Source organism: Mus caroli, unplaced genomic scaffold, assembly GCF_978045245.1.
Source record: "Mus caroli unplaced genomic scaffold, Mus_caroli_1 scaffold_6, whole genome shotgun sequence".
NCBI lineage: Eukaryota > Metazoa > Chordata > Mammalia > Rodentia > Muridae > Mus > Mus caroli.
The window spans coordinates 15,287,225-15,314,609 of NW_028227261.1; the positions used below are offsets into that span (position 1 = coordinate 15,287,225).

The following is a 27,385-nucleotide window of genomic DNA, read 5'->3' on the forward strand; positions in this document are numbered from 1 at the left end:
ACACGTGGGTACCCTCAGAGGCCAGAGGAGGGGATCGGATTGCCTGAAACTAGAGTCATGAGTGATTGTGAGCCCTATGTGGGTGCTGGGAGCCAAACAGCTTGCACTTTTAACTGCTGAGCTGCGTTTACATCCCATGGCGCCCGTGTCTTCAAGGACAGAGAGTTTCAGTGATGGCTGGATCACACGGCAGCCAACACGGAAGTGGTTTCTGTTTATGGGAGTTTTCTTCTAGGAAGGAAATGGGAACTCTTTGCCTTAGAACCACAAGCAGAAGCTGTTGGGGGAAATAAACACTCCAGCCAGTCTGTCCAGCCAGCCGCTGTCCTTAGACTCTCAGCTGTTTATACCAAGCTGGACACAATGCTCAGTTTAAAGATCTGAAGAGATGCCTTGCCAGATGCGGCAGTCTGGGAATAGACACTTTGTATCAGGATGGAGGTCTGGGCACCTTGACCTTGCCTTGATAGCCATAGAGTGGTCATGCAGGGGACAGTGACCTCCAGTAAATGGATCATTGCAAACCAGAGCATTGGTGGCTTGTATAGTCCACGTCTCACTTCTCCCCAGTTCCGTCTGACCCCAAGGTGCCTGATAGACCAGTGTGCCTCTTGATGTGGGAAATCATGATCTGAGAGTGCCTGCAGAGTGAGCCAGGTGCCCACTAGGGTGTTCTTAAACTTAGGAACCTGAATTGAATTGGCCCCGTCAGCCATTGTCATTCATTCAGTCACAGTCTGCACACCTGCTGAGCCAGGTGCTGTTAGAGCTGTTGGGGATATTGTAGCAAAAACAACTGCAGCCCCATTTCCAGGGCTTAAGACTCTGTGGGCGGAGATTTCCCATAGGCAAATGTGTACAAGATAGACATGTCCAGGAACAGAAAGTGCCTTGCAGAAAAACTGAGCTGGGAGGGAATCTGGCTGGTGGCACTTAAGGATACCTGGTGTTAGAGAGTATAGCTTTTGGGTGCAAGAGAACATTGCTGATTGGCTGACATTTGTCTCTGTGGACTAGACGCTCAGTCTACATCTGAACTTGGTGGTTTTTAGTTTGGTTTTTTTTTTTTTTTTTTTTTTTTGTTTTGTTTTGTTTTGTTTCTTTGTTCTTGAGACATGATTCCCTCTATCCCAGGCTGGCCTCGACTCACTGTGGACCCTCCCTTGAATTTCTCTTCTGCTCTCAAAGTGCTGGGATTGAAGCCTGGGCCACTATGTCTGGTTTATGCTGTATCTTTTGTACCTCTTTGTAAAATTTAGGGGTTTGGTTTGGTTTGGTTTGGTTTGGCTTGGCTTGGTTTCCAGATAGGACTTTTCTGTGTAGCCTTGGCTGTCCTGGGACTCACTCTGTGAACCAGGCTGGCCTCGAACTCAGAGATCTTCCTTCCTCTACCTCCCTGGTGCTGGGATTAGAGGCACTCACCCCCCCCCCCCCCCATGTAAGATAAAGTTTTTTTTTTAAAGATTTATTTATTTATTATATGTGAGTACACTGTAGCTGTCTTCAGACATCAGAAGAGGGCATCAGATTTTGTTACGGATGGTTGTGAGCCACCATATGGTTGCTGGGATTTGAACTCAGGACCTTCGGAAGAGCAGTCGGCGCTCTTAACCACTGAGCCATCTTGCCAGCCCAGAAAAAGATTTTAAAGGACAAAAAATAATAATAACAATAATAAAATTAAAAAGCTCTCTAAATGCTCTCTACAGACTGAGCTGTATCCATAACCCCAGCCCCACCCTTTCCGAAATCTTTAGGACATCTTTATCTTTCCTTTCCCTCCTGCTTCTTGCTATAGCCAGTTAGTATTCCCTGGGGCACCTGCTCCGTTGAGCCCTTCTCAACACAAACTAAACAAGAAAGCTTGTCTTAAATCGCTCTCCCTATAGCCTGGAGTAGGTGCGGTTGCCAAGGAAACCTTGTTCTTGGAAAAGTTGACAGACTTGCCCAAGGTCACACTGGCAGTGGGTAGCCAGGCCTAGGAGTGTACCAGTAGACCTCTGTCTTGGGGGAATGGAAAAATCTTGTGTTGTTCTCAAGGAAGTAGACACTTTATTAAACCTTAGGGTTTTTTTTTTTCCTTTTAACTTTTTTGTTTGTTTGTTTGTTTGTTTGTTTGTTTGTTTATGGAAGGTTGTTTGTTTTCCAAGACAGGCTTTCTCTGTGCAACCCTGGCCTTCCTGGACCAGGCTGGCCTCAAACTCTGAGATTCGCCTGCTTCTGCAGCAGGATTAAAGGTGTTCGCCACCATAGCCCTGCGCTACCATAGCCCTGCTTCTTTTTACATTTTTATCTTACAAAAAGCAAAAAAGTTCGTCTTCTCCACACTTGTGGCCTAAGCAGCACCCACATTCCTTTATCTTTGGGCGTTAGCAGCTTTAGCGAGACATCCTTCTGCTAGGAAGAGCATGAGATAGAGTTTCCCCTCCACACCAGGCACTGGGACACTCCTAGCAGCCGCCCAGTAAGATCAACTGGCTTCATTTACGGCAGGGCAGGGTGGAGGTCACCAGGACCAAGGCTGTCCAGGTGATCAGGGGTATAATCCACTTTGAAGATTGTTTTCCCAGGGACCCTTGAGTTGGTTCAGTGCTTTAGACTGAATCGTATCCTTGGCCAGGTCAAGTGCAGGTTTAGACATAAATATATACCGGTTAAGATTTCTGTATTCTGCTTCTTACAAGCTGTGTGCCATCTAATAAGTTACTGAATGTCTCAAGCCTCAGTTTACCCTTCTATAAAGTGGGGCGTGCTTGTACCCACTTGAGAGTTGGAGCTTGAACAGGAGTCTAATTACTTCCCTGTTACCTGTGGTGCTATTGGTACTACCAGGGGACAGGGGAATTCTCAAGGTCTAAAAGGACTCAAAGTGCATAGAGCTGTGTGTGACATGCCACCTATATCATTGTAGTCATGGCTGTTGAGGTTTTGGGTTTTTTGGTGTGTGACAGCCTCATGTAGCTCAGGCTTGCCTAGCTAGTACTCTGTATGCAGCCAAACTTACAGCAACTCTGATCTCCTGCCTTTTTCTGTCTTTCTCCTGTGGCTGGGATTCCCAGTGTGCCTCACCAGGCCGGTGTATATTGGGATTTGGTCAAGCAGGTGTCTCCGAAGGACTGGCTGCTGCTTTGGCCTTGTGAGTCATTGGGGATTCTCCACAGTGGTTGCCATACACCCTTGATATTCTCAGTAATATTCCAGCTTGAGTTACCTGGTCTGTTTGTCACTCAGTCTGCTGGAAGAAGGGTTTATGCTTCTTTTAATCATCTCAAGGGAAGTGACACCTACCACCCCGGGGGTCTGCCTCTGTCATCATAATAGGGTAAGTTGTCAAAAATGGTACATCAGGCGGATTTGCGAGCAGACACGTTTTTTGCGCCAGCAGATAAGCCAACACATCATTAAAGCTGGCCAAAGCAGTCACCAAGGAGCCCTGTGTTGGCTTTGAGTCACTAAGGGCTTAAACCCTCCAGAGAGGGGAGGCAGGCTGGGGAGGTGTGCACGAGTGTGTGCATGTGCGCGTGTGTCGTTATTTTAATGGAGTTACTCTCAGTAAAGGCGTTGGATGTCATGTGTATCAGATGAGTACCTTCCAGGGAGGGGGGACGTCGGGATCACCACCAATTCCCAAGGACCACTTCCCCTGCAGTCCCTGTGCGAGCCTTCGTGGTGGTAGAGACTTCAGGCTTTCTCTCGTCTGCTGCTTGGATGCTTTCAAAAGAGGCCAGATGGAGGAGGACTCTGCTCAGGGTGATTCCACTCAGCTCCTGCCCAATATCCACGGCCCTGCAGACGCTGTAGAAACCCCTGATCTGGAAGGAATTCCCAGCCAGGTGGGAACTGCAGGTATGTGAGACCTGATGTCTCAGCCCTGGCCTGGAGACACTGAATCCTGGCTGTGGAGAGGGAGCAGGGAGGGCAGTGTGGTATCCGTCCCTAGGGTGCATGCTGGATTTACGGGACTATGCCAGGGAACACCCACCACCTGGCACCTGGCAGCAGATCTGCAGGTGCCTGGATTAGGAAGGTGGCACAGGCTAGTTTGGGCCGTAACTTTATCTCAGGCATTGAATGCGTTTCATGCCTTTTAGTTGTGTAGACGCTCCAGAAGGCTATCCCTGGAGAATGACAAAGAAGGCGCAAACAACAGGCCGGTCTCCTGGGAGCTCTGTTCCCACACCTACCTACACAGCCCTGGCACCGGACTCCTAACTTTGAAACCCTGTGCAGCCAGGCAGGGAGGAATGTGCCCTTTCCTCAGGACAAGGAAGAATGTGTTCTCTCCTTAGGGCAGGGCCTGCTAATGCCAAGTTCATTCGCTGAGGGCCAACCGAGATTCAAGTTTTTGCTCTGATACATGCGCAAGGGTCTGTTGATTCCCATGGCATTCTCCCCATCTTACAGATGAAGCCATTGAGGCCTAAAGAAGTTATTACATACTAAATATCTGTTCCAGATTGCCTTCGTCTGCAAGGCAGAATTCTTGGTAGTTTGGCCCACAGCAGAAGTTGAGATCCTGGAAACCATGGGCTTTTCTTTCTGTCTTTCTGGATTTTTTGTTTGTTTGGTTGGTTGGTTGGTTTTTGGTTTTTCAAGACAGGGTTTCTCTGTGTAGCCCTGGCTGTCCTGGAACTCACTCTGTAGACCAGGCTGGCCTCGAACTCAGAAATCCACCTGCCTCTGCCTCCTGAGTGCTGGAATTAAAGGTGTGCGCCACCACTGCCCAGCTGTTTCTGTCTTTCTGTTTTTTAATTTTAGCTTTGTTTCCTTTTTGAGACAGGGTCACGTGTAGCCCAGGCTGGTCTTGAACTTGGTTATGGCAGAGGATGACCTTGAGGTCATGGACCTCCTACTGTCCATCTGTCAAGTGGTGTGTGTGTGTGTGTGTGTGTGTGTGTGTGTGTGTGAGGGAGAGAGAGAGAGAGAGAGAGAGAGAGAGAGAGAGAGAGAGAGAGAGAGAGAGAGATATCTCACTAGACTAGACAAGCCCCCCTCACACTTAGCCCTCCTGCTCAGCCTCCCAAGTGCTGAGATAACAGGTGTGAGTTGTTGAGCCTGGCCTATGGGCTCTTCTTTCAGACAGGTTGTTTCCAGAGCTGTTCCTACCTCTTTATTCTTGACAGACTCCACCCATAATCCCCGCCCCCTCCACTGCTGGAATCTCACTAGGTAGTTGATCCACGCTGGGAGAGTGTCCCGTCCCCACCCGCCCTTGCTGTTTGGGAACCCAGAATGCAGACCCTTGAGTGGGAAACCCAAGCCAGGCTGAGTAAATCTGTTCAGTGGTGTGGTATGGTGTGGACACTGAAGCCTGGGAAGGGGACAGACACCTGGAAGCCATGGTTGGTGGTTTTCAGGGTCAGATGGGTCCTAATGAAAGTCATACGAGGCCCTTGGGATATAGTCTTCCATCTACATTGACCTCCCAGGAGTCTGAAGCTGCTGAGGTGGATCAAAATAGTCTGGGGTACTGGTTACCATGGAGAGTTTGTATTGTTTATTTTTTAGCCACGGCTCTCCCAGGCTGGTCGAGAAGTAACCTTGTACAACAACAACAATAATAACAACAATTTTTCCTCCTTCCCTTTGCCCCTTTTCCTCCTCCTCCTCTTCCTCCTCTTCCTACTCCTCTTTCTGATATTCTTCTTTTGAGATAGGGTCTCAATATGTATTCTTGGTTAACCTGGAACTTTCTATGTAGATCAGGCTGGCATCGAACTTACAGAGACAGTAGAGTGCTCCGACTACACTGGCATGCACTCCCACACCACCAAGCGAGGGCTCTCTAAGTGTCCCAGTATTTTTGTTGTTGTGATAGATTCCTTTTGAAACAGGCTCTTATTTTAGGCTGACCTTGAACTTCTGAGGCTCCCGCATCCACCTCCCAGTTCCGAGTATTACAGGCACATGGCTGTCCTGTTGTGTTTGTTTGTTGTTGCTTTATGCGCTGCTGGGGATGCAACCCATGGCCCCCGTGCATGCTGGGCAAGCACACTGCCGGCAGAGCTACATTCCAGCCCTGCATTTTGACACAGGATTCCACCGTCCAGACTTTGAACACTTGCCCTTCGCCTTTTTGGGGGGTGGGGCTGGTTTTGGAGGCTGTGCCATGCATTCTGGCTTTCCTGTGACCTCAATGTCATTATCAGCAGTCTTTCTATCTCCCAAGGGGTGTCAGAAGTGGGCACAGCCTGGTTAAACTCATGACTAGTTTAATCCCCTCCCCGCTCCGTTGTCATCCATGCTCTGGCTTCTGTTCTTAGACTCTCCTAGATGGACCACACTGATCCGTGCTTGGTCTTGTGAGCTCACGAGCCCCTGCTGCGGTAAGACAGACAGCAGGGCGCTCAGTTGCCCTACTTGGGGCCCCCCCGGGGGGGGGCGGCCCACAGTATTCTAGTGCCTTTTGTTCAAATCACTGTCCCTGGCTTTGGGAGCCAGTGCCTGGCTGGGTGCTAAGGAGACAGAAAAAGCCAGCTCCTGTCTGTGATTCATCCATTCTTAAGTTCTTCTGGTCCCCAAAGCCACTGGTGGAGCCTGTTTTTCCAGCCTTTCCCAGCCCAACCTCCACCCGCCCTACCCGAAGTCCCTTTAGACGCCTTTGTAGTTGGTGCTGAGGCTCTGTGGAAGCAAACTTGCTTAGCTGTGCCCCTGTCCAAGTTTCTTCCAGCCCTCACATTCCACTCTGCTCTGGGGAGGACCACCTTGATGGCTGTCTCCTTTACGTCCTTGGGAACTTTCTCTCTACCCTTGGGGGTCAGGGACTTAGGTGTTGACCGGTGGACACACCCTGTTTTGGACCCTCTGCATGCTGAGCTCCAAGCTGAGTCGATTCTGTGATCCAGGCTAGTGCTGGGCGCCCCACACTCCTCCTTTTTACAGGTTTAAATTTCACATTTGTTTATTTATTTACAAGTGCGAGGGCCCATTGATACCTTTTGGGAATGGCTTTTGCCTTCAGCCATGTGCATCCCTGGGACAGAACTCTGGTTTCCACTATTGGAGAGGATTGTTGTAGCCACCGGGCCAAATCTCAAAAACTGTTTGTTGAAACAAGGGGTCTGTAGCTTAGGCTTGCCCTTAACTCCAGATCTTTCTGAAGCTACCCCCCAAGTGCCAAGATTGCAGGTTGTGTCAGCCTGTTTGGCTGTGCAGTTGTAGCCTCTTTAAGGGGGCAGGACAACTTGGGCTCTTATCGCCTCTTAGCCCTGGCGCATTATTTGTGACTGCCTAGCTTTGGGTCTCCTCCTTATCCTGGGGATCTGCCTAGAACAGAAAAGTGCCCTGGGTTTCACCGAGAGGCAGGGCATTCCCCAGGGCTCAGGGTACCAGGCAAGGCCCTGTGATGCCTTCTTGGGGCATCAGCCCGGGGCCATGATTTGGTCATGTTTGCTTCTAGTCTATGTGCCGGGCTACCTCACCCTGGATGCCGGTTGTGACCTCTCTGTCTCCTTTCAGATAAAGCATAAGGGGTTGGATTCCTGGGGTTTGTGGCTCTATAACCACCCATAATAGACATCATGAATTCTTCTTGCATCTGTGGGAGTCCTAGAGTTTGGCCCGGGCTGGGAGTCATTGCTGATCTAGGGCAGTCTTTTGTGGGGCAGATTCCCACAGTATTCCATTAAAGTCCCCAAAGTTCAGGCAGGCAGGCATCTCCATCTATGTCTTCCTTGGGCTCCTGTGAGGTCCTTCTGCTACTCTGGCAGCTGAGAAAGAGCCAGGCTTGCATTCTGAATGTTCCCTGTCAAAGGCAGAAGATGCTCGCTCTGGCATCTGGAGCAGACGTAAGGCTGTCCCTACAGTACGCTCTTCCTCCCGGGGTTCTTCAGGGGTGGGTACAAGTGTCTGCCCCATAGGAATGATCTAGAGGGGTCCCTTCCTTTATAGTGTCCATAACAAACCCCTGCTTTTTTAGAAGAGTTTATTCTGAGCCACACGTGAGTGCCCAAGGCCCAGGTCCTGCGTGGGGTTCCATTCCCAAAGAACTTACAGGAACTTACTGTAGCCCCAGAATACAAGGAAGTCATTAATCAAAGCAAGTACCAAGTATGGGACATCAGGACTCAGAGATGCTCTCTGCTGGCATACTTAGCTTTGAGGTTGGTGGAAGCTAGGGTCTAAGTCAATACATTCTGAACAACACACCGTCGTCATGAGCCCGCGAGGTCAGAGCCACGCTGTGTAAATGGCCCCTGAAGGTACCAAGAGATCTCTGAGATAATTTTCGCTCTTGACCTGCAACGTTCCCTCTCTCCCAGGCACAAGTCCTAGTGAGTTTTAACCAGCCCTTCAGAGAAGGGACCTCAGTGCACAGTAGAGGAAACTGAGGCAGACGCCATGGGACAGATGTCTGACAGAACTTTCTAAAGCCTCTTGGAGATTGGAGAACTAAACTGTAGTGCGTTTGGCTAATTTGTAATCGGCCACTTGTGGTCACTGCTTCAGATGCAGTCGGGGACTCCCAAAAATGTTTCTATGGCCTGTTCCAGATAGCTTATAAAAGTGTAAGATGGGGGGCTGGTGAGATGGCTCAGTGGGTAAGAGCACCCGATAGCTCTTAGCTCTTCCAAAGGTCCGGAGTTCAAATCCCAGCAACCACATGGTGGCTCACAACCATCCGTAATGATCTGATGCCCTTTTCTGGTGTGTACTTACATATAATAAATAAATAAATAAATCTTAAAAAAAAAAAAAGTGTAAGATGTTTGTTTTTGCTGGGGCCGTCCCCTAAGGCATGACTACTGGACCATCTGTCTGACTTACCTGGGAACATGTTACCTTTAAATGTCATTTTCTAGGCCCTGTACCTGATCCAGATAGGGAAAAAACAAAAACAAAAACAAATCTGAAAATAGACCTTTGAGTAGGGCATTTTAAAGATTAAATTTTATTATATTTTAGCGTGTGTGTGTGTGTGTGTGTGTGTGTGTGTGTGTGTATGTGTGTACTTGTGTGTGGGTACCTGTTGGGGCAATTAGAGATATAGCACATCCCCTGGAGTTATAGGCTATTAAATTGAGACTGAATATGATACTATGGGGAGCAGAGGATCCTCAGGGTTTTTTCAGAGTTAATCGATATTTTTATTTCATAATTTAACCATTGTACTAAGAATGTTCCTTCCCATAACCACATAGTACAAATTGGCAAAAATATATGTATGGCCATCTCAGTGATTGTTGGGATTTCTGTCCTAATCCCAAGCCAAGATTTATTGAGCGAGTTTTACAGAGCTGGCGTCAGCATCTCAAATAGCAGTTTTTTTGGAGCAAACATTCTCACAATACAATCCCAAACTATGCTAATTCGATGTACATTGAAAACTATGCTAATTCGATGTACATTGAAACATGCAGGGAAGAAGATACCAAGAGGCTTTGTTTTCCATAATTAAACTGTTCATGTTTCTGTAAGAGCGGAAAGTTCGGTATAGCCACGAAAAACACACAAGTCCTGGATCCGAGCCGAGGTGTTTCAGACATTTCCATTGGCAGTGCATGGTGTGAGGGCATGCGGGCATACGCAGGGCAGTGTGCATGTTGTGTGATCACAACCAAGGCCACAGTGAAGTCGCAGGACACAGCACAGGTGGGCGTTGCCAGAAACACCCTGGGCTCGCCATACTTTTGAACTCGGGTTACTTTTGTGTGCTCAGAAACCTTTTACTGTTGACAGGTTATTTGTGATTTTCCCACATTCAGGACCCGTAAGGAGTGGCCTGTGTCACTCTGCTCCTTGCTATGGCAGTGTGGACCTTACTGGTCTTGGGTTTGCAGATTTCGTTTTGTTTTGCGGAGTCGGGGTCTCTACCAGTAGCTCTGCCTGGCCGGGTGCTATCTAGACCAGGCTAACCTGGAACTCACTGAGGTCTCTCTGATTCTGCCTTCTTTCCTAGTACTGGCAATAAATGCTATCACACCCAGCCTTGAAGTTTTGTTTGTTTTTGTTTGTTCCTTTGTTTGTTTGACTTCTAGATAAGACAGTTCCTCTAGGGCTGAGGAGGCCTCCTCCTCTGGGTCCCTTTGCCTTCTATGAATCACTCTCTCTTCTCTCCGCCCTGTCTTCAGTGAGCAATTCAACTGTTGACACCTCTCAGGTCCCCTGAAACAGTGTCTGCTTTTCTCCTTCCTCTCTTTGGTCACTGCTGTCGTGAGTGAGCCTACACTAGACCCCTCAATCTGGTCACTGCTGTCGCCGGTGGGCTTACACTAGACCCCTCGATCGATCTGTTGTTGGCTCTTTGCCTGTGGGTTTGGTCCAGTTGACTTGATATGCCACCCAGTCCAGAGTGCCTACCAATCCAGTGGAGTCCCAGGCGAATCCTTTCTGTGATGTCCCTGTTGACAGACACCCTCCTGGTACTTCCTGGGACAGCTGGACACACTGCTTTGGACTGGGGGTGGGGTGGGGTGGCTCCCTCTCCATCTCAAAAGCATTAACCCTTCATAGGCATGTTTGCAGGCTAGATAGGAAAATACATAGCTCTCTTCAGAGTCTAAGGACCGCCTGGGCTCTGGGGTGTCACATACCTGGGCCCGTCTTTCCTGAAAACTGGGTCTTTGCTACGATTGAGTTACCTGCTTGTCCCAAGAGTCACTTGGCTTCTTTAATGTGTCAAGCCTTGCTCCAGGTCAGGTACAGAGACAGACCAAAGTTGACACTGCACGTCTTGGTCACAACTGATTTGGTAGGTGGTAGTTCTTACCAGCCAGGTTGATCGCTCGGCTTGCAATGCCTGGAGGGACTGGCTGGACCAGTGACTGTGGGGTTGTTTGCTCTCTCTCTGTCTCTCTCTCTCTCTGTCTCTGTCTCCCATCCTTAGTTAGTGATAGTGTAAACATCTCTAGGCCACTTGAAAACCCCAGCCAGCTGTGCTATATTGTGTGCAGGAATGTGTGTGTGTGTGTGTGTGTTGTTTTGTTATGACCTCCATCCCTGTCTGTCTTGTGATCCCAGGGAACATGCCTTCATCTTCCTCCACTCAGGCAGCCACCAGGAATGTGAATTGCAGGTTCCAGGAGGGAGGTTACCAGCCAAGGCCTGGACAATCTGTGGTATATGTATATAGTTTAAAGCTGACAAAATGAGAAGTGCAAGAGTCTTCAGTTCAGCTGAAGAGAGCAGGGCCGCTGAAGGCTGATGCACAGACATGTAGCATGCAGGGCCTGCTCAAGGCTTGGCCTCCAGACCTCTGTTTTCTGAGTCTGACTTTTCAGTGCCCAAGCTCTCAGGCACGGAGCCCCAGTCCCACCCTGACACATCCAGTGCTGGTCCCCTTCACTTCCAGCTTTCCTTTCTTGAGGTCAGACACTTCTCCATGATCATCTGGTGGCCAAGCTGGAGTCTGTGCCTTGGCAGCTTCATTGTCCCATGGGAGACATGCAGCAGGCTTGCAAGGAACACCCAGGGAAGCCCTGTCTTGACCCCTCTGTGCCGGCAGCCTGTGCCAAGGTGACTGTCACTGACTGTGTGTGCATTTCTTGGGCTTCTAGAATGAGTTGAAGCTGCCCTAGCTGCTGGAGCCTGTAGTCTCTGCCTTCCACCAGCCACACTCTAGAAGGCCCTGGCATAGAGATGTTCAGCATCAAGAGCTCCTGGTCTGGGGTGGCCAGCAGGTTCACGCTGGGTAAATCATACACAGCCCTTGCCTTGCTAGTTCAGGTCCACAGTACCAAGCCTTGTGCTCTGCATTCTGTCGAGCTGCCTGTGAGCTGGGTGGGAGTGGGGGTGGAAAGCCACCCGGTGCTTCCATCTACATTTTTCAAATATTTTCCCCCTCTGCTCTCCCAAGAAGGCAGCTTTCAGCTTAGAAGAAGCCTGACCTTTGAACTGTTGGGGAAGCCAGACAGCCAAGGTCTGGGGTAGGGAGGATAGAACATATTATTGGGATGTCAGCAGCCGCTCCAGGCAGGAGTGAGACACATCCTTGGTCATAAATTGGAGAATGCCAGGAGAGGGTTCCTCTGTGGAACCCTATATCAGTACTGCCAGGCACAGCCAGCCCCTGGCTACTGGGAGCCCTACTCTGAAAGATCTGTCAACAAAGAATATTCTATCCGAAGGCTTGGGACAGAAGGTTCCAGAAGCTCTCAGGAACAGTGCTGCCAGGCAAGAGGAGAACCAGAAGATGATATAGCTCTCAAGGAAGGAGAAGGGTGGATATCCCAGCTATGTGTAGTAGTCTCACACAGTAGACCAGGATGTAGAAATTAATTCCATCTCTTGTCAACCTTGTAAGGCAGGTGGGGACACAGCCTTAGAGAAGCAGGGTGACTTGCTGGGACTCCTTTTAAAAAAATATTTATTTATATATTTATTTTATGTATGTGAGTACACTGTTGTTGTCTTCAGATACCCAGAAGGCCTTAATACATGAATTTGGGTATGGGGGACATAATTTGGTCCATATCACTTTTCTTGTTGTATCTGACTCCATTACAGATGGTTGTGAGCCATCATGTAGTTGCTGGGAATAGAACTCAGGACCTCTAGCTGGGCGTGGTGGTGCACGCCTTTAATCCCAGCACTCGGGAGGCAGAGGCAAGCGGATTTCTGAGTTCAAGGCCAGCCTTGTCTACAAAGTGAGTGCCAGGACAGCCAGGGCTACACAGAGAAACCCTGTCTCAAAAAACAAAAAAACAAAAAAACAAAAAAAAAAAAAAAAAAAGAACTCAGGACCTCTGGAAGAGCAGTCAGTGCTCTTACCCACTGAGCAATCTCTCCAGCCCTTGCTTGGACTCTTGATGGGTAGAAGAGGCTCAACCCAAACCCATCTTTAGAGTTGGAGCCTGCTTCTCACCACTGAGCCACACTACCTCTGCAGAGACGCTCAAAGCTAGAAGTCACACAGGAAGCTCCAAGGTGGGGTCAGGTTTCTGAAGACTGCCTCTCTCCCCATTGCTTTTCCCTCTGTCCCAAGCACCCCACATTCCTCTGGATCCTGCCTATGGTGGGACTCATGCAGCCTTAACTGGCTTTGAATTCTCTATATAGCTCAGGATGACCGTAAACTCCTGACCCCCTGGCCTCCACCTCCTCAGTGCTAGGATGATAGGCATACTTCACCATGCTGGAGATTGAAATCAGACCCTCGTGCCTCTAAACAAGCGCTCACTCTATCAAGCGAGCTACGCCTCCAGCCCAGCCAGATAAAGCACCCGAAACATTCGCTTCCTTCACGTCTAGTCCGAAGGACGCGACTTCCAGGAAGGAGGGGACAGTGATAGGGTCCCCATTGGTCCCCCATTTTGAAGTTCCCAGAAGTTGATAGCAGAGGTCTCTAGAGATGGGTCAGGCCACTTTGGAATTGATGCTCACAGTCATGACAGGGGTCCTAGGAAGATAAGGATGGAGAGTGCAGCCTGGAGAGGCTTGGGTGTGCCCAGGAGGCTGCATGCTGCAATGAACAGGAGGGGGTGGAGGACCAGCTTCAGGCTAGGCTACACCACCCACCCTGTATGACTAGGCTGAGTCACCATTCCTTCTTCTAATGAGAACAATAAAACACACCACTAGGTTGAGATAATAAACATAATAGATGTGAGGGCTCTTTGAAGACCAAGTTAAATTGGGACTGAGTAGTGTAGTCTGGATCCTTTGCAGAGCCTCCTGGGCATAAAGACACCATCTTGCCCTGTGCAGTACAGGCAGTCTTTCACTCGTCTTGAGGCTGGTCTACATCTCAGGCTTCGTTTGCAGTTATATTTACTAGGACTGGGTGTTGGGGTGGCCCACCCCAGAACCAGAATAGCACCCCAAGATGTAGTGATGCGTGGGAGTCGGGGGATGGGGAATAATCTGGCAGCCAGGTGAACAAGACCAAAGACCCACGCTAATTGGCCTGCACTCTTGGGCTAGGCTTTTATTCTTCATGCCTTAATTTCCTCACTGAAGGGTAATTCTCCTGCCTCCACCTCTCCTGCTGGAATTGTAGTTACACTTTTCCATACCCAGTTTATGCAGTGTGCAGAAGACTGAACCCAAGCAGGTTCTCTGCTCAACTTAGTTACAGCTCCCGTCTGGGACCGGAAGTTTCTCTGGCCATCTGCCTGGCAGAGAGCCCTGGAGCCACAAAACTCCTAGGAGGCCCAGAGCGTCCCAGGTCTTCTACCCTTCCTGGACTGTAGACTGTTAAAATCCAGACCTGCTGGGTACCAGTAGGATTCCAGAGAGCCTGTCCGCCTCAGCGGGGCCTGCTGCTTCTCAACCCAATGTAATTTTTCAATTAACTTGATTGGCTAGAGACCCAGGCACCCTGGAGTGTGGGAAACAGACCCAGGCCGGAAGTGCCCCCTCTCCTCTGGCTGGACTGGGATTCCAGAGGGAAGATCTTATTTCATGCGGGGGACACCAGGATGTGATCCAGTGCCCTCCCTGAGATATCCCAGATGGCGCCTTCTGGGAATCCCAGCCACTTGACTCTGGGGGAGGCTGCCCTCCTTCCTCATCCCAGTCCTCGATGGGACCAGTTTCTCATAAGTGACTTTACTGTTGCACAGTTTGTAAAGCTAGTCCTGCCGGTTTTCATAAGCAAACTATTTAAAATATGCAGAGCGTATTTTATACCCTCCTGAAGCAGCTGTTCAGTCAGGCAGGAGGATAACGAGGAGGGAGTTACATGGGCTTGAGGTGCCTGCCAGAGCTTTTGAGCCCTGTATTCCTGATAGTCTTCTTCGGGGTTGGGGACGAGTGTCTACTTGGTCATACTACCTGAGGCAAAGTCGCTGTCTTTCGCACTCTGCCTACAGGTTCTGCAGACCCTAGTTGGTCCAGACATCTGGCTGGCTACCTGTGTTCCCTGAGGGCTGATACTGTAACTAGGCTGTTTGGAGAGAGCATTATCACGTCAGCCCCGGAGGCTCACTGTGACACCTATTCTCCATACAAGGGGGGAAAGGTGTCTGTGTGCTTACACAGTCCCCCCGCAGAGGCCAGAGTAGGGCAACAGATCCCTGGAGCTGGAGTTGCGGGTGGCTCGGAGCTGCCTGGGGTCATCCAGGAGAGAAGCACATATTCTTAACCCCTGAACCATCCCCCCTGGAAGAGTCAAGATTTGAACCAGGGAGCTGACTTCAGAGTCGGGACTTATATCCTGGCCACTATGGTTAGGGGATCAAGGGGAAAGAGTCACATGTCACAGGGTATCAGGAATCACCAGCTATTTGTCTCTGTGGCCCCTCTGATTTTCCTGACTTGTTCAGACCAGTCAGGACTTGATTTTAGTGTTTACCTTAGGTGGGGTCTACCGAAGCAGGCATTTCAACTCTGACACCCCTGTGTGATGGCGGCCCCCGGGGAGCCCACATGCAGCCGGTGCCCACTTCTCTGTGTGTGATGACTGCGTCCCCCTGTGTGGTCATTCACGTCTGTTGCCTGGGCAGGCTTAACATACGCTGATGTATTTGACCTTGAGTTGACATTTGAGATTGGCATAGACTCCACAATCCCAAGCTCGTTTTCTAGCCTGACTTCCCGTTTGATCCATTCCAGTCAAGGTAATGAATGGATCCATCGAAACCCTTCCTCAGGGTCTCAGTTTATCTGTTTGTACAATAGGAATGGAAGCCTGGCTTTTGCACCTCAAAGCTAGTCAGAACAAGCCCGCTCTGACAGTGGCAGGGGTTTGCATCGGCTCCATGGACGCCAGAGGCAGCTGGAGAGGAAACTGAGGCTCGGGGTGCCAATTTGGTCTCTGCAGCAGCAAGCCAGAGCTGGCTGACCTGGCTCTGGTGGTGGGTCCAGTTTGCCGTGAGCTGTGTGTGTTGAAGGTCTGGGCCACTGCTTGGTGGGGTGACAGTGCCTCCTCTGCTGATTCCTTCCCATAGTTCCATCGGGTTTTCTTTGGTGGGAAGTGGACAGAGGAAAGAAAGGAGTGGGGAAGGCTATGTAAAGTAAGGAAGTGCTGCCTGGTATCCATCTCTCCCTCAGGGTAGTCAGCCTGCTGGAAGCTTAGCCTAGCCAGATGGATGAGTGGGTAAAGAACACACACCTGGGAACAGCTTCAGAGAGCTGGCTCTATTTATTGGGGGGGGGGAGAAGCTATTTAAATCTTTGGGGGGGTCAGTAGGGGCTGCTGGGATGAGTGTACACCATTGGCTGGGGATGCCTCATTTGCATGAGGAGGAATCCCAGATGCTCCTGAAATGACCTTATAATGGAAAAAGATGTTTAACCTCGCTACCAGCTACATAACCTCCTCTGGTAAGGCAAAGGTGGAGGGGGGAGGCACAGGGCTCTGTATGCAGGGACATGCAGGCCCAGGGCAGTGGGACAATGATCTCACTCTTCTACATCTCAGGAGAAGATACCCAGGGTTTGGGGCATGCCTTCACCCCCACTCTTGCCCCAGGCCCGCTCCTCTTGGTCCTGGTCCCGGTCCCGTAGCTCTCTGGCGCCAGAAGAAAGGGGAACAGAGAGGGCCATCTGGTGACTTCTGTGTCACTACTCCAATCCCATGGACAACTCCTTTCTTGAGTTTGACTTAGGAGGGGAGAGAAGCCCACTTAAGAGTTCTATCACCTCTGGTCAGCCTCTTTGCGTGGTATTGCACAGGGTGCCATCTAGGGAAGGGGCTTGGTTTTGAGCTTTAGAATCTGATGAAGATTTGAACTGGGGTGCACCTGAGCCATCAGAACCGGCTTTCTGACCTTGAACTAGCCAGCCAACCTGCCCAAGCTCTGCACCTGCAAATTGGGGCTAGCTTGTTTTTGCAGCTCTGGGGATGTGCCTTGCCACGCCTTCAACAGCTTGTTTGTGCTGATTGGTCCAAACTCTGCCCCTGAGTCACGCCCTCAGCCTCTGCGTCTATGGATTGGAACAAATGCTGCTTGCTGCCCAACTCATCTGCACGCGGTTGAGTGGGGAACTCTTGATCCAAGCTTAGTGTCATCCTCCGGGTGAATATCAAACCCAGGCTGTGACCTCAAGAGTTGAGCGGTTGATGCTCCAAGATACCTGCGGGTAGCAGAAGAGGAGCAAGGCCCATGGGGGCAGCAGGAGGCTGGTCCCTGAGGATAAAGAGCAGTGGGAACAGAAGTAGTTGCGGAGGGAAGCTCACAGCTCTTAAGCAAGTAAAATCGATATCACTTGTGTCTGGAGGACTATCTTAGCTTGGAGGGCTTGGCACGCAGCAGGTAGCCTTCGTGTTTGTAGGGGGTGAGGGCTCCTCCAAAACCGGCAGAATCAATTTGCTAGGATTCTCTTCCTCTTGCAAGCAGTAGAACATTTGGCTCAGGCTAGCAACAACAGTAAAGTGAGTGTTCACCCCGAAGGTGAGAATTAAGGCATGGTGTGAGTTACCATGGCTACGCGTTGTTGGTTGTTCATGGTGGTAAGGAGGGCTGGGCCCCAGAGCACCTGGAGTCTGAGGATGAACTCTGAGTGGGCCGGCTTAGGTACATGCCTTTCCTTGAACCAATCACAGTGGTCAGGGTGAGTCGGCATTGGTAGTCAAGGACCTGTTTCCATTTGTGAAGGACAGAGATGGGGGACAGAGGAGGGTCCTAAGAGGTGTTTCAAAGCCCCGTGAGGATGCTGTGTCAAAAATGAAAAGGGGATCTGTAAACATGGCTGTGAAGGTAAACGCTTGCCACATACGCATGAGAACCAGAGCTCAGATTCCCCAGAACCCAAGCAAAGACATGTGCCTTTAATCCCAACGCTCCTAAGAAAGATAGGAGCTAGAAACAGGAGAATCCCAGAAGCTCACAGGCCAAGAAACAGGAGAATTCTGGAAGCTCACAGGCCAGCAAGCCCACCACATGCTATGTTGAACACAAAGAGATCCCATCTGAAAAAAAGGCGAAAATCAAGGACAGCCACCTAGGGTTATCCTCTGACTGTGTGCTGTAAGTAGCCTGTACAAGTATATACGTATAATTATATATGTATGCCGAAAGTAGCTTATATAAGTACACATTCATTCGTGAACACACATACACAAAATAATAAAACGTGAAGGGAGTCCCAATTCAGAGATGCCCAGGTTTAGCTCTCAGCAGAGCCTAATCCAGGGATGCGAAGAAACTGGGAAGGAATAGTTGGCGAGCCTGCCTCTCAGAAGAGGCAGTGGCATTGTGTCATAAGCTCTGTGTGTGACTCCTTGTACCAAGAGCCTAGGATAGACCTGTCAGCCCGTCACATTTGGATGAGCCATAGTTAGCTTGATGCTGCTAATAAGAGCCAAAACAATGTTTCCACAGAGGACTGGAGGAGGTGGCCATCCTGCCCTCTCCCATCCTGCCCAACCAAACACATGATAATAACTGGCTCCTCAGAGCCATCAAAAGCCCAAGCCCCAGCTTGGAGGCTGTGGCGTTAGTACTTGTTAGTACTGGTTAGTAGTGGTTACCTGTTCAAGATTCATTCACCTGCTCTCCTCCCTGGCCAGACTGTGCAGTCACCAGCTACCCCACCCAAACATCCTCCATCCCCCAACCCCCGACCCCGCCAAGCCAGACCATGTATTTGATGCTGGAACCTCCCAGTGAGGGATGTGTGCAGCTTCAGGATGCTCAGGTCTCTGGAAGACCAGGGAGACCCATGGTCCCAGGTGACAGTCCTCATATTAAATTTGAGTCTGTCCCTACACTCAGGCTTCCTACAGTCTCCTTCCCAGGGCAGGGCTTTTGACTGCAGCACCAGAGAGCATAGTCCATAGTCACTGCACACCCCTGTCCCAGGAGAAAGTTGGAGCTCTGAGATATTGAATGTACAGCTCAGCTCCATGCGCCCCGCCCCAGGGGATGGGGTGGGGGGCCATGGCCTCTGAGGCAGCAAGATGACTGGCCAATTAGCCCAGGGTCCTCACAGGAGCAGTTTAATATGCAGGGCAGGTCGGTTAAACACACCCCAAAGAAATAAATGATTGTGTGAAGTTCGAGAAAAAGAGGTAGCCTCACTTGGTCCCCACCATGCCCAGCCGTACCTACACTGGGGTAAGAATTACCTTATCCAGGGGCTCTGCTGGCCTTGGGAGGTTGCGGGGGGAGGGGAGCGCATGAGTGACAACATCAATTAAAGGTGGTAGTCCTTCCTGTTTGGGAGTGGGGCTTCAGAGTGGCAAAATCACATGACATGGAAGTCCTTGAAAGCTCCAGCCCCTTCTCTGCCAGCTTTGAGGGACAGTGGCCACGGGGTGGGGTGCTGTTGAGACAGGCAGAGAACCTGACTAGTGGGGACAATGGTGGTCTGAGAAGAGAGGGTTGTTTCCAGTTCCCCTTCCCCACCCCAAGCAGGACCAAGACAGAAGCAGGACAAGCCTAGCCTGAGAAAGAAAGGTCCAGGCCCAGGGAGGTTGCATTAATTAGCCCTGGAGCTACCTTGGCCTGTCTGCAGCCCTACTGACTGGCTGCACACACCACGATTGAGCTTAAGAGCCTATGCCTGCCGGGCACGGTGGCACACGCCTTTAACCCCAGTACTTGGAAGGCAGAGGTTGGCAAATTTCTGAGTTCAAGGCCAGCCTGGTCTATAGAGTGAGTTCCAGGACAACCAGGGCTATACAAAGAAACCCTGTCTCGAAAAACCAAAAAAAAAAAAAAAAAAAAAAAAAGAGGCTATGCCTATAGTATGACACCCTCAGGAGAGAGCAACCCTGGTTTACCCACCCCCACTGTGTCCCTCATCTTCAGTATCCCTTAAGATGCTTTGATGGCTTATCTCTCAGGGTTCATGTGACGATGGAATACCAATGCCACAAGGGGCACTCTAGAGGGCCAGGGTGGTGTTGCTGGTACCACCCAGGCAGAAGTGATCAACAGCCTTAAATGTGCCTGTCAGCCAAGACGCTTCTCTTCACCTCTGTACAGTGTAGCACAGGGCAGGACCTGGACCACTAGGAAGACCTCACCCTCTGCCCTGGGCTGCCAGCATCCCTCTCCCCACTCTGTTTTTGGGCACCCCTCCTCCACTATCTCAATCCACCTTGCTTCAAATATCTATGGAGCATCAACTGTGTCAGCAGCATAGGACTTGTCCCAGATCCTGCAATAACAAGGCCAGCTTGGGCCAGGCCACCTGTCAGGCTCAGGCCACCCCACAGAGAGGCAATGTACCTTACCAGAGTCTCTGAGTCTCTGCACAGGGTTGCCTGGTGGCCTTAGGGAAGGATCCTGACATTAGCAGGGGCCACCAGGAGAGCAGAAAGGGTGGCAGCCGTAGTCTCTACAAGGCTAGACGGGACAGTAGTGATCGTTCCTCTGTAATTCCTCTCTGTGCCTTGGGCCTCTCTCATGTCCACCTGTATATATGCCTCAAGTGACCCTCCTGGGTCCAAAAGCAGAAGCTAGTTTACAGAGACACCGAGGTATCCTTATGAAGAAGCCAGCTGGACAGCACAGGTTACCTCGGGCTGAATGGCTCCCTCCCTAAATTTACTTTGCTGGAGAAGGGCAGAGTCTGAGCTCAGGAGCAGGTATATGCCTGGCTGGTGACCCAGGTGTCCTTCCATGGTAGGCAGCTGGCAGCAGTCCCTGGGCCCAAATTCCTCACACAGGTCCCTCTGCTCCGAACTCACAGGTTCTGCTCTCTCCCTTGACAGGGTCTTCATAAGGGCCTTGACTGCTCCCTTAGCTGGCCCTGTAGTCAGAGAGGCTGTGGCTCAGGTTCCTTAGGTGTCGAGACCAGAGCCTTCTCTGAGAAGACAGAGGACACATTCTCTATCATAATATTGAGCTAGGCATGGTGGCAAACTTAATTCCAGCATCGCCAGAGTCTGGTGGATAGATCGCTGTGAGTTCAAGGCCAGTCTAGTTCCAGGATAGCCAGAGCTATGTAAAAAAAAAAAAAAAAAAGACCCTGTCTCAAAACAAAACAAACTGCTGGTGATAAACTGCCCTTGACCCCATTTAGAACTTTCCAGAATATTTCTATCCAGTCTGTGGCAGCATGTGTCCTATGATTGCTATGAATGCAGCCCTACGCGATGTGGTGAACTTAATTAAAACTATGAAATATAAATATATAAATTATTATCGTTGTTGTTATTGTTATTATTACTTTTACTATGGCTATTGGCTCCATTGTACTTCCCAGGGCCTGGACTTTGTAGGTAGCCTGCACATTGTGTCACAGTGTCAAAAGGCAGGGCAGAGCCTGAGAGACAGTTGCTTTGTTTAATGTTTGCTGAAGGCCGGGAAACCACTCTTGGCTCCATTTTCCCCATTCAGATCAGATGCCAGGGGTCCACATCAGGAAGTAGAGGAGCCAAGACTGAGCTCCGCTAACTGCCTTGAGCCGCCTGGCCTGCCTCTGTCTGAAACATCCAGCACTGTGGACACACGCCTGCCAGGGCCCTGCCTGGAGCTGGCACCATGGCACATGTGACAAGATCCTATCTCTGTCTCTGAGGAACCGCACATTCTTCTCAGGAGCTGCAGGGACCGTGAGCTTGGGGCAGGGACTGGGACCCACCATGGGGAGCAAGAACAAGCAAGCTCCCGAAGGAGTTGGAGGGTTGTAAGGATGAAGAGAGCACATGACTCCATTGTCACATCAGCCCAGGACTGATACTGACCTGGGCTCTGCTGCTAAAGTCACCCATAGGCTGTGTTCCTCTCCAGAGCCTTCTATTTTGGTTAGCAATGGACAGTGGGTGGTCTGACCACTGTGGAGGTCCCCAGAGTTACTGCCCAGGACTCTGTAGCTCTCTTAGCATGCCTGGGATGTTTATATAAGGAAAGCAGCAACCATTACTGTGCTAGAAGCTGGAACAGGGTGCTGACATCGTACCACCCAGGCCCAAAGCCTGGCCCTGCTCTTGACTATCTGTGAGCTTGGCCCTGTCATTCAACCCCCGATCTGTGAAGCTGACGTGATGGTTGCTATTTTATGGCTTATTGAGAGGACTGGTCTAGTGGAGACAGTGATTGCCTCCATATTGCTAGGTGGCTGTTGGAGCTCCTGCCATTAAATCTACTCTCTGAAGATAAAATATGGAGAAAAGATTCAGTTTTTCTTGTCTTTAAGTGGCATTCCTTCTTAAAAACATTTTTTTTTCTATACTCTACTGACAAGAACTGGTCACGGAAGCAACCTTAGTTGCATCAGGAACTGGGAGATAATATTTTCTTAAAAAGCAGAATTCAGCCGGGCGTGGTGGCACACGCCTTTAATCCCAGCACTCGGGAGGCAGAAGCAGGAGGATTTCTGAGTTCAAGGCCAGCCTGGTCTACAAAGTGAGTTCCAGGACAGCCAGGGCTATATAGAGAAACCCTGTCTCGAAAAACCAAAAAAAAAAAAAGGCAGAATTCTTGCAGACTAAAGGGGGCGGGCTATGGAGTAGCAAGTCTCAGCTCCCATGGTCACCGATTGTGGACCTGCCCTTTGGAGAGAGTTCGCTGCACCCCCTCTTCCTCAGGGAAGAGGCACCTGGGGCCTCTTGGGTTGGCAAGTTAGCTCCATGGGTAGCGATCAGCTCCCGGAGGCAAGAGTCTCCCGGCAACAGTTGCCCGAGTGTGGCTTCTGTTGGTCTCTCTGTACTCCCGACTGCTCCCTGCCTAGCGGCATGAGAATTATGCTTTCCCCGTGCAGAGGGGTACGGTTCATGGCATTGTTGCTTTTCTGTGCTTGGACGAGGGCAGAGCAGTTCTGGAAGATTCCTTTTGAGCAGGGCACGAGCGTGTGGCTCAGCAGCTGCACCTTCCTCCGGTCTCCCCCAATGCCTGTTTATGCTGGCTGGAATGCAGCGACCATAGTCTGTACTGAACACTGTCCTGTGCCTTAGTCTCCTGCACCTGAAGACAAGTGTGGCCTGCACAGCTGAGAAACTTGGCTCACTTCTTAATTAATTTGAACCCAGTAAGCCGCCAGTTGTGGCTGGCAACCGTTGAGCTGTGCAGCTACACACCGGCATCCAGGGTCTCTGTTCCCATATATTAGCAGTAACATTCATCTAGATCTACAAGGAGCACTACTCCCCTCTAAGCACCTCTAAAAAGGCCCAGAGATGGATAGCGTCTTGTCCAAGGACACACCGCAAGGTACCAAACCCTCTCAGGCAGAAAGCCAGGCACACCCTCCAGATCCTTCATTGTCCATGGTTTCTGATCCGAGTGTTCAGTGCCCTCTGCGTAGAAGGCAAGGTGAGCTGTGTGTATTGGTGGTGCTCTGTGAGCAGGGTGCCAGGCACATTAAAGTGACTTGGAGTAAGGCTGGGATTGGAACTCAGGGCCTTGAGCATGCTGGGCAGTTTCTATCCCTGAGCTACACCCCAGCCTCCATTTAAATTTCCTTCACTCCATTCACAGATAAGATAACTGAGGCCTGTAGACACAGTCCCTTCCCTGTGCAGTGATCCCAGAACCGCCACGTGACAGGTTGGCTCTGATCAAGGAAGGTGCAGGGCAGAGTCTGCAAGTTGAACAGCCTGCCCAGCCAGTGTGGGTACTTAGTAAGCTCGCAGGAGCCTCTTATTTTCCCTCGGTTGTTTTTCCAGCCTGGTTTTCTGAGACTGGGCCCTTGTTAGGTGTGCCAGGTTCCCATTGGCTGCTTCAGAGCTGGGGCTGCTGGGCTGGAGGGTGAGGCCCTTGTGCCAGCTACACCTGTTGCAATGAGTGTGCTACCAAGGCCACCTCTATCTCTGCTCTTGGCCGAGCTCAAGTTTAGCAACTGCTGTTCTTTCTCCATCTTCACCCATTCCCTCGGGGTATTCTAGCAGTGTTAGCTCCCGGGGTCACTCTGCTTCCTGCGCCTGTGGCCTTGGGAGGGGAGAAGCCCACAGGGAGGAAACAGACAGCCTAGTCAAATTAGAACACAGGACAGTACAAATGAACGCCAAGCTTACGTGTGTTCTACCTGCTACATGGAATATACTTACTCTAGGACTGACCCACCGCTTCCCTGAGGTCTGGACACAGTGCATCTGGGGTGTTAGCTCCTGTTTTACTTTGGTGTTGTTTTTGTTTTGGGTTTTGTTTTTGTTTTTCAAAACAGGGTTTCTCTGTGTAGCCTTGGCTGGCCTCGAACTCACAGAGATCTGCCAGTCTTTGCCTCCTGAGTGCTGGGATTAAAGGTGTGAGCCACCACTGCCTTAAAGTGTTGTACTTTCTTAATCTGGCAGCCCTGACTGGTTGGGAAATCCCTGTGGTTTGTAATAAACAAGACTTCAAGAAAGAACATAGGATTTATAGAATTGACAAGGGACTGACAGGGTCTCTTGAGACCATGTTGCCTGCATGGACAGACAATAAGGGACCTTAATGGCTTACTCAGACTGGCTTGAAGACACATAGAAGCCATTCATTCATACACAAACACACACATATACACACATATGTTTATATATATGCATATACCTACATATATGTATATATGTGTGTATATATACACACAGACACATATATGTCAATGGCTTTGTGCTAGCAGTCACTCACGCTTGATTCTGACATAAGTCTTGAGTGTCATTAAAGATGGTAAGCCAGACCAAGGGACACAGGTGGCTGTGGCTAAGGCCTTGTGGGATCTGAATTCCTGCCTGGAGATGTGTGCCTGGAGTGAGGACTGGGCCAGAACCCAGCAAACTTACTCTGCAGCTTTTTGGAGAGACCTGGATAGTCAGCAGCCTGCCCTGGAATCCAGAAGTGTGAGAAAGGACAGGCGCACACACAGGCACATGCACGCACACACACACACACACACACACACACACAGAGCACTGGGATCTAGCACAGGGATCTCTGGGAGAAGATGCATCTGAAGAGGCGAGGTGGAGCACGGATGTGCGCCATGTGTCACATGAAGGAGGTGGGAAGTCAGAAAGGACCTGGTGGCTGCAGTGGAGGGTGGCTGGGACAGGAGGGGACAGTGCTGGAGCTGCCTTCAGCAGAGGCTCTGCGGCTGCCTCCGGAGCTGTCACTGTGTCCTTTTACTTGGTTCTTTTCCAGCCACTCAGATGAGGACTCTCGAGAGTGGGAGAGAGTAAGAGAGTCTTACTCTGTAGCCCAGGCTGGCCTAGAACTCATTATTAGCCCAGGCTAGTGGAACCTGCAGCAGTCCTCCTGTCTTCGCTTCTTAGGCTGGTGTTATAAACAAGTGTGCCACCATACCTAGTAACATCATTCTTGATAGAACTTTGTACGAGTGGTCATTAGGAAGGTCCATAGAATCTGCCATCTGTATGTACCCCCTTCTGTGCCACCCATGACAGTTTGGAGTTTATGCTTAACAGGATACACAGGGTCCACAGGTCTACAGTGGCAAATGCTACACCCATGAGCTCTCATCTTTAAAGGCTTATTATTACCCAGGTACCTTCTCAAAACACAGACGTCTCTCGGAATGCACACACAAGATTGAATGTACCTGCCTTCATATCCTGCACCCATGGTACCCCCATTCTTGGGACTGTACCTGTTAATGCTGTGTTCTCTGTGGGGTGCAGAACCCCCCAGGAGGCACGCACTCTGCAGGATGTAACTGTACCTTTCCGCACCAATTCCACAGTGTGACACTGTGCTCAAATTCTGACTAACCGCCAGAGTCAGCGTGGCATAGCATAGCCTGGCTTTTCCGCGTTCTTTAACCTCTTTGAGCCTCAGTGGCCTGGTGTATGAAGGGAGGATTCTGTAGGTACCAGGCTCAGGTTTGGAACAGTCTATGAGAAATCACACACAAAGCTTCCCTGGGCATGGGGTGATTCATGGTCAGAATGAGTCTGTGGCCACTGGGAGGAGCATCCATTGGATGCTCGGGAGTGTGGGTTGTATGTGTGTGGACTGGACGGAGCCTGGGCCCAGTTAGGAAAAGGTCCTGTGTGCTCAGCTTATAGGAGAAACCTGAGCTCTCCCAGGCCCCCCACCTCTGACCGGCTGCTTTTGTTCCCTAGTGCTCCTGCGGGAGGAAGTGGTCCAGCTTCAGGAGGAAGTGCACCTTCTCCGGCAGATGAAGGAAATGCTGGCGAAGGACCTGGAGGAGTCTCAGGGCGGCAAGTGCTCTGAGGTCCTCTCAGCCACTGAGCTCCGGGTGCAGCTGGTACAGAAGGAGCAGGAACTGGCCAGAGCCAAAGAAGCCTTGCAAGGTGAGTGACGGGCGACAGAGCACAGACTTGTTGGCAGGCCTGCCCGGGCCTTCCCAGCCATTCTGAGCTTCCTGGAGTTGGCTCCTATAGCATTCTGTCCCAGGGTGTCAGTCATATTTGCAGGGTTTCATTAGTATATATTTTACATAATAATGGTTTGTTATGACGTTTTCATAGGTGTATTTTAATCATATTCATCCCTAACGCCCTCTCTTGTCCCTCCCACTCCTGCTGAGCCCTTCCTCTTCGCAGTTAGTCTCCCTTCCTCGTCCCTCCCCACCCCAACCCCCAAGTCTCATTAGGGCTGCATATAGGAGTTTGCATGAGGGTTTTTTTTTGGGCACCTTGCCAGCAGCTTCACCACTAAAGCAAATGTCTCCTCTTCCATCAGCAACTATTAACTGTCCATAGAGTCTCAGAGAGGGGTGCGTGGGTGGGGCCTTGGGAGCCATCTTTGATGGACCAGGACAGTGACCGACTATTGAGTCTATCCTACGTTCCTGGGAGCTTTCGGGACTTTCCTGCTTGGGACTGAGTTTGTGCTGGGCTCTGCTGAAGAAACGAACCCCATTCCCGATATATCACTCATCACAGAGATGTCACCTGTCCCCATACATCACAACATACCACTCCTGTTTCCCCTTATGGGGTCTGAGAAGGGCCTGGGTTTATTCTCACCTCTTAGACAAGTGCAGCTTCCCTGTAAAGTGCAGCCCTGGACCTGGGGAGACATTGGACCTGTGCTAGTTTGCAGGAAGTTTCCATAGCTCCTTGGTCACCAGCTGCCTAAACATCACAGACCAATGGGTCTCCAGGGCAGCCCGGCTTCCCTGAAAGAGCCCTTAGCCCCCTTTCTCCTGCAAGGCTTCTTGCCCGTGCTCTGGGCTTCAGGGAAGCTTCCAGGAGGTTCTCTGAGAAAGGTAGAAAGCCATCTACGATGCAGCTGCCGTGGCGCTTTGAGGAGTTGGCCCCACAGTGTCTCCAGAGAACAGCTTTGGGGGGTGCATGCACGCTGCCTACTCTTTCAAAGTGACATTGTGATAGACGCCATTTGCAGAGTTCACACTTGAGATCTGTGCAGTCCAGTTATAAAACGTAAAGAATCGTAAACAAACAAACAAACAAAAAGCCCATGTTTTAAGTCAGTTTATGGTTTGTGTGCTGTACCTGAGGGCTGGAGGTTGAACGTAGAGTCTATCCTACATTCCTGGGACAGGAACAAAAGCTAGACAGGTAGAAAAGCTTTGTCCCTGAAGCCAGAGCTGGCAAGATACTTAGACCACCACGACACATAGAGCAGGAGAGATTTCTCAAGTGTGGGAGGGGGGAGCGTTTGAGCCTCCTGGTCCACGAGACACTATGCAAGGG

General features: G+C 50.5%; 1 protein-coding gene across 8 annotated transcripts in view; it reads left to right on the plus strand.

The window, feature by feature from the left end:
* Nucleotides 1-27,385, plus strand: part of Kazn (kazrin, periplakin interacting protein) — a 371,538-nt gene that overhangs the window by 237,607 nt on the left and 106,546 nt on the right. For 5 of the 8 annotated variants that reach the window (XM_085838715.1, XM_085838714.1, XM_085838716.1 and 2 more), the window contains one exon: nt 25,826-26,017. In XM_085838715.1, coding sequence (XP_085694841.1) covers nt 25,826-26,017 — 192 coding nt within the window. Of the gene's footprint in view, nt 1-3,487; nt 3,847-25,825; nt 26,018-27,385 lie in introns of those variants that run through there. The other 3 variants (XM_085838712.1, XM_085838713.1, XM_085838717.1) reach the window with 1 other exon arrangement.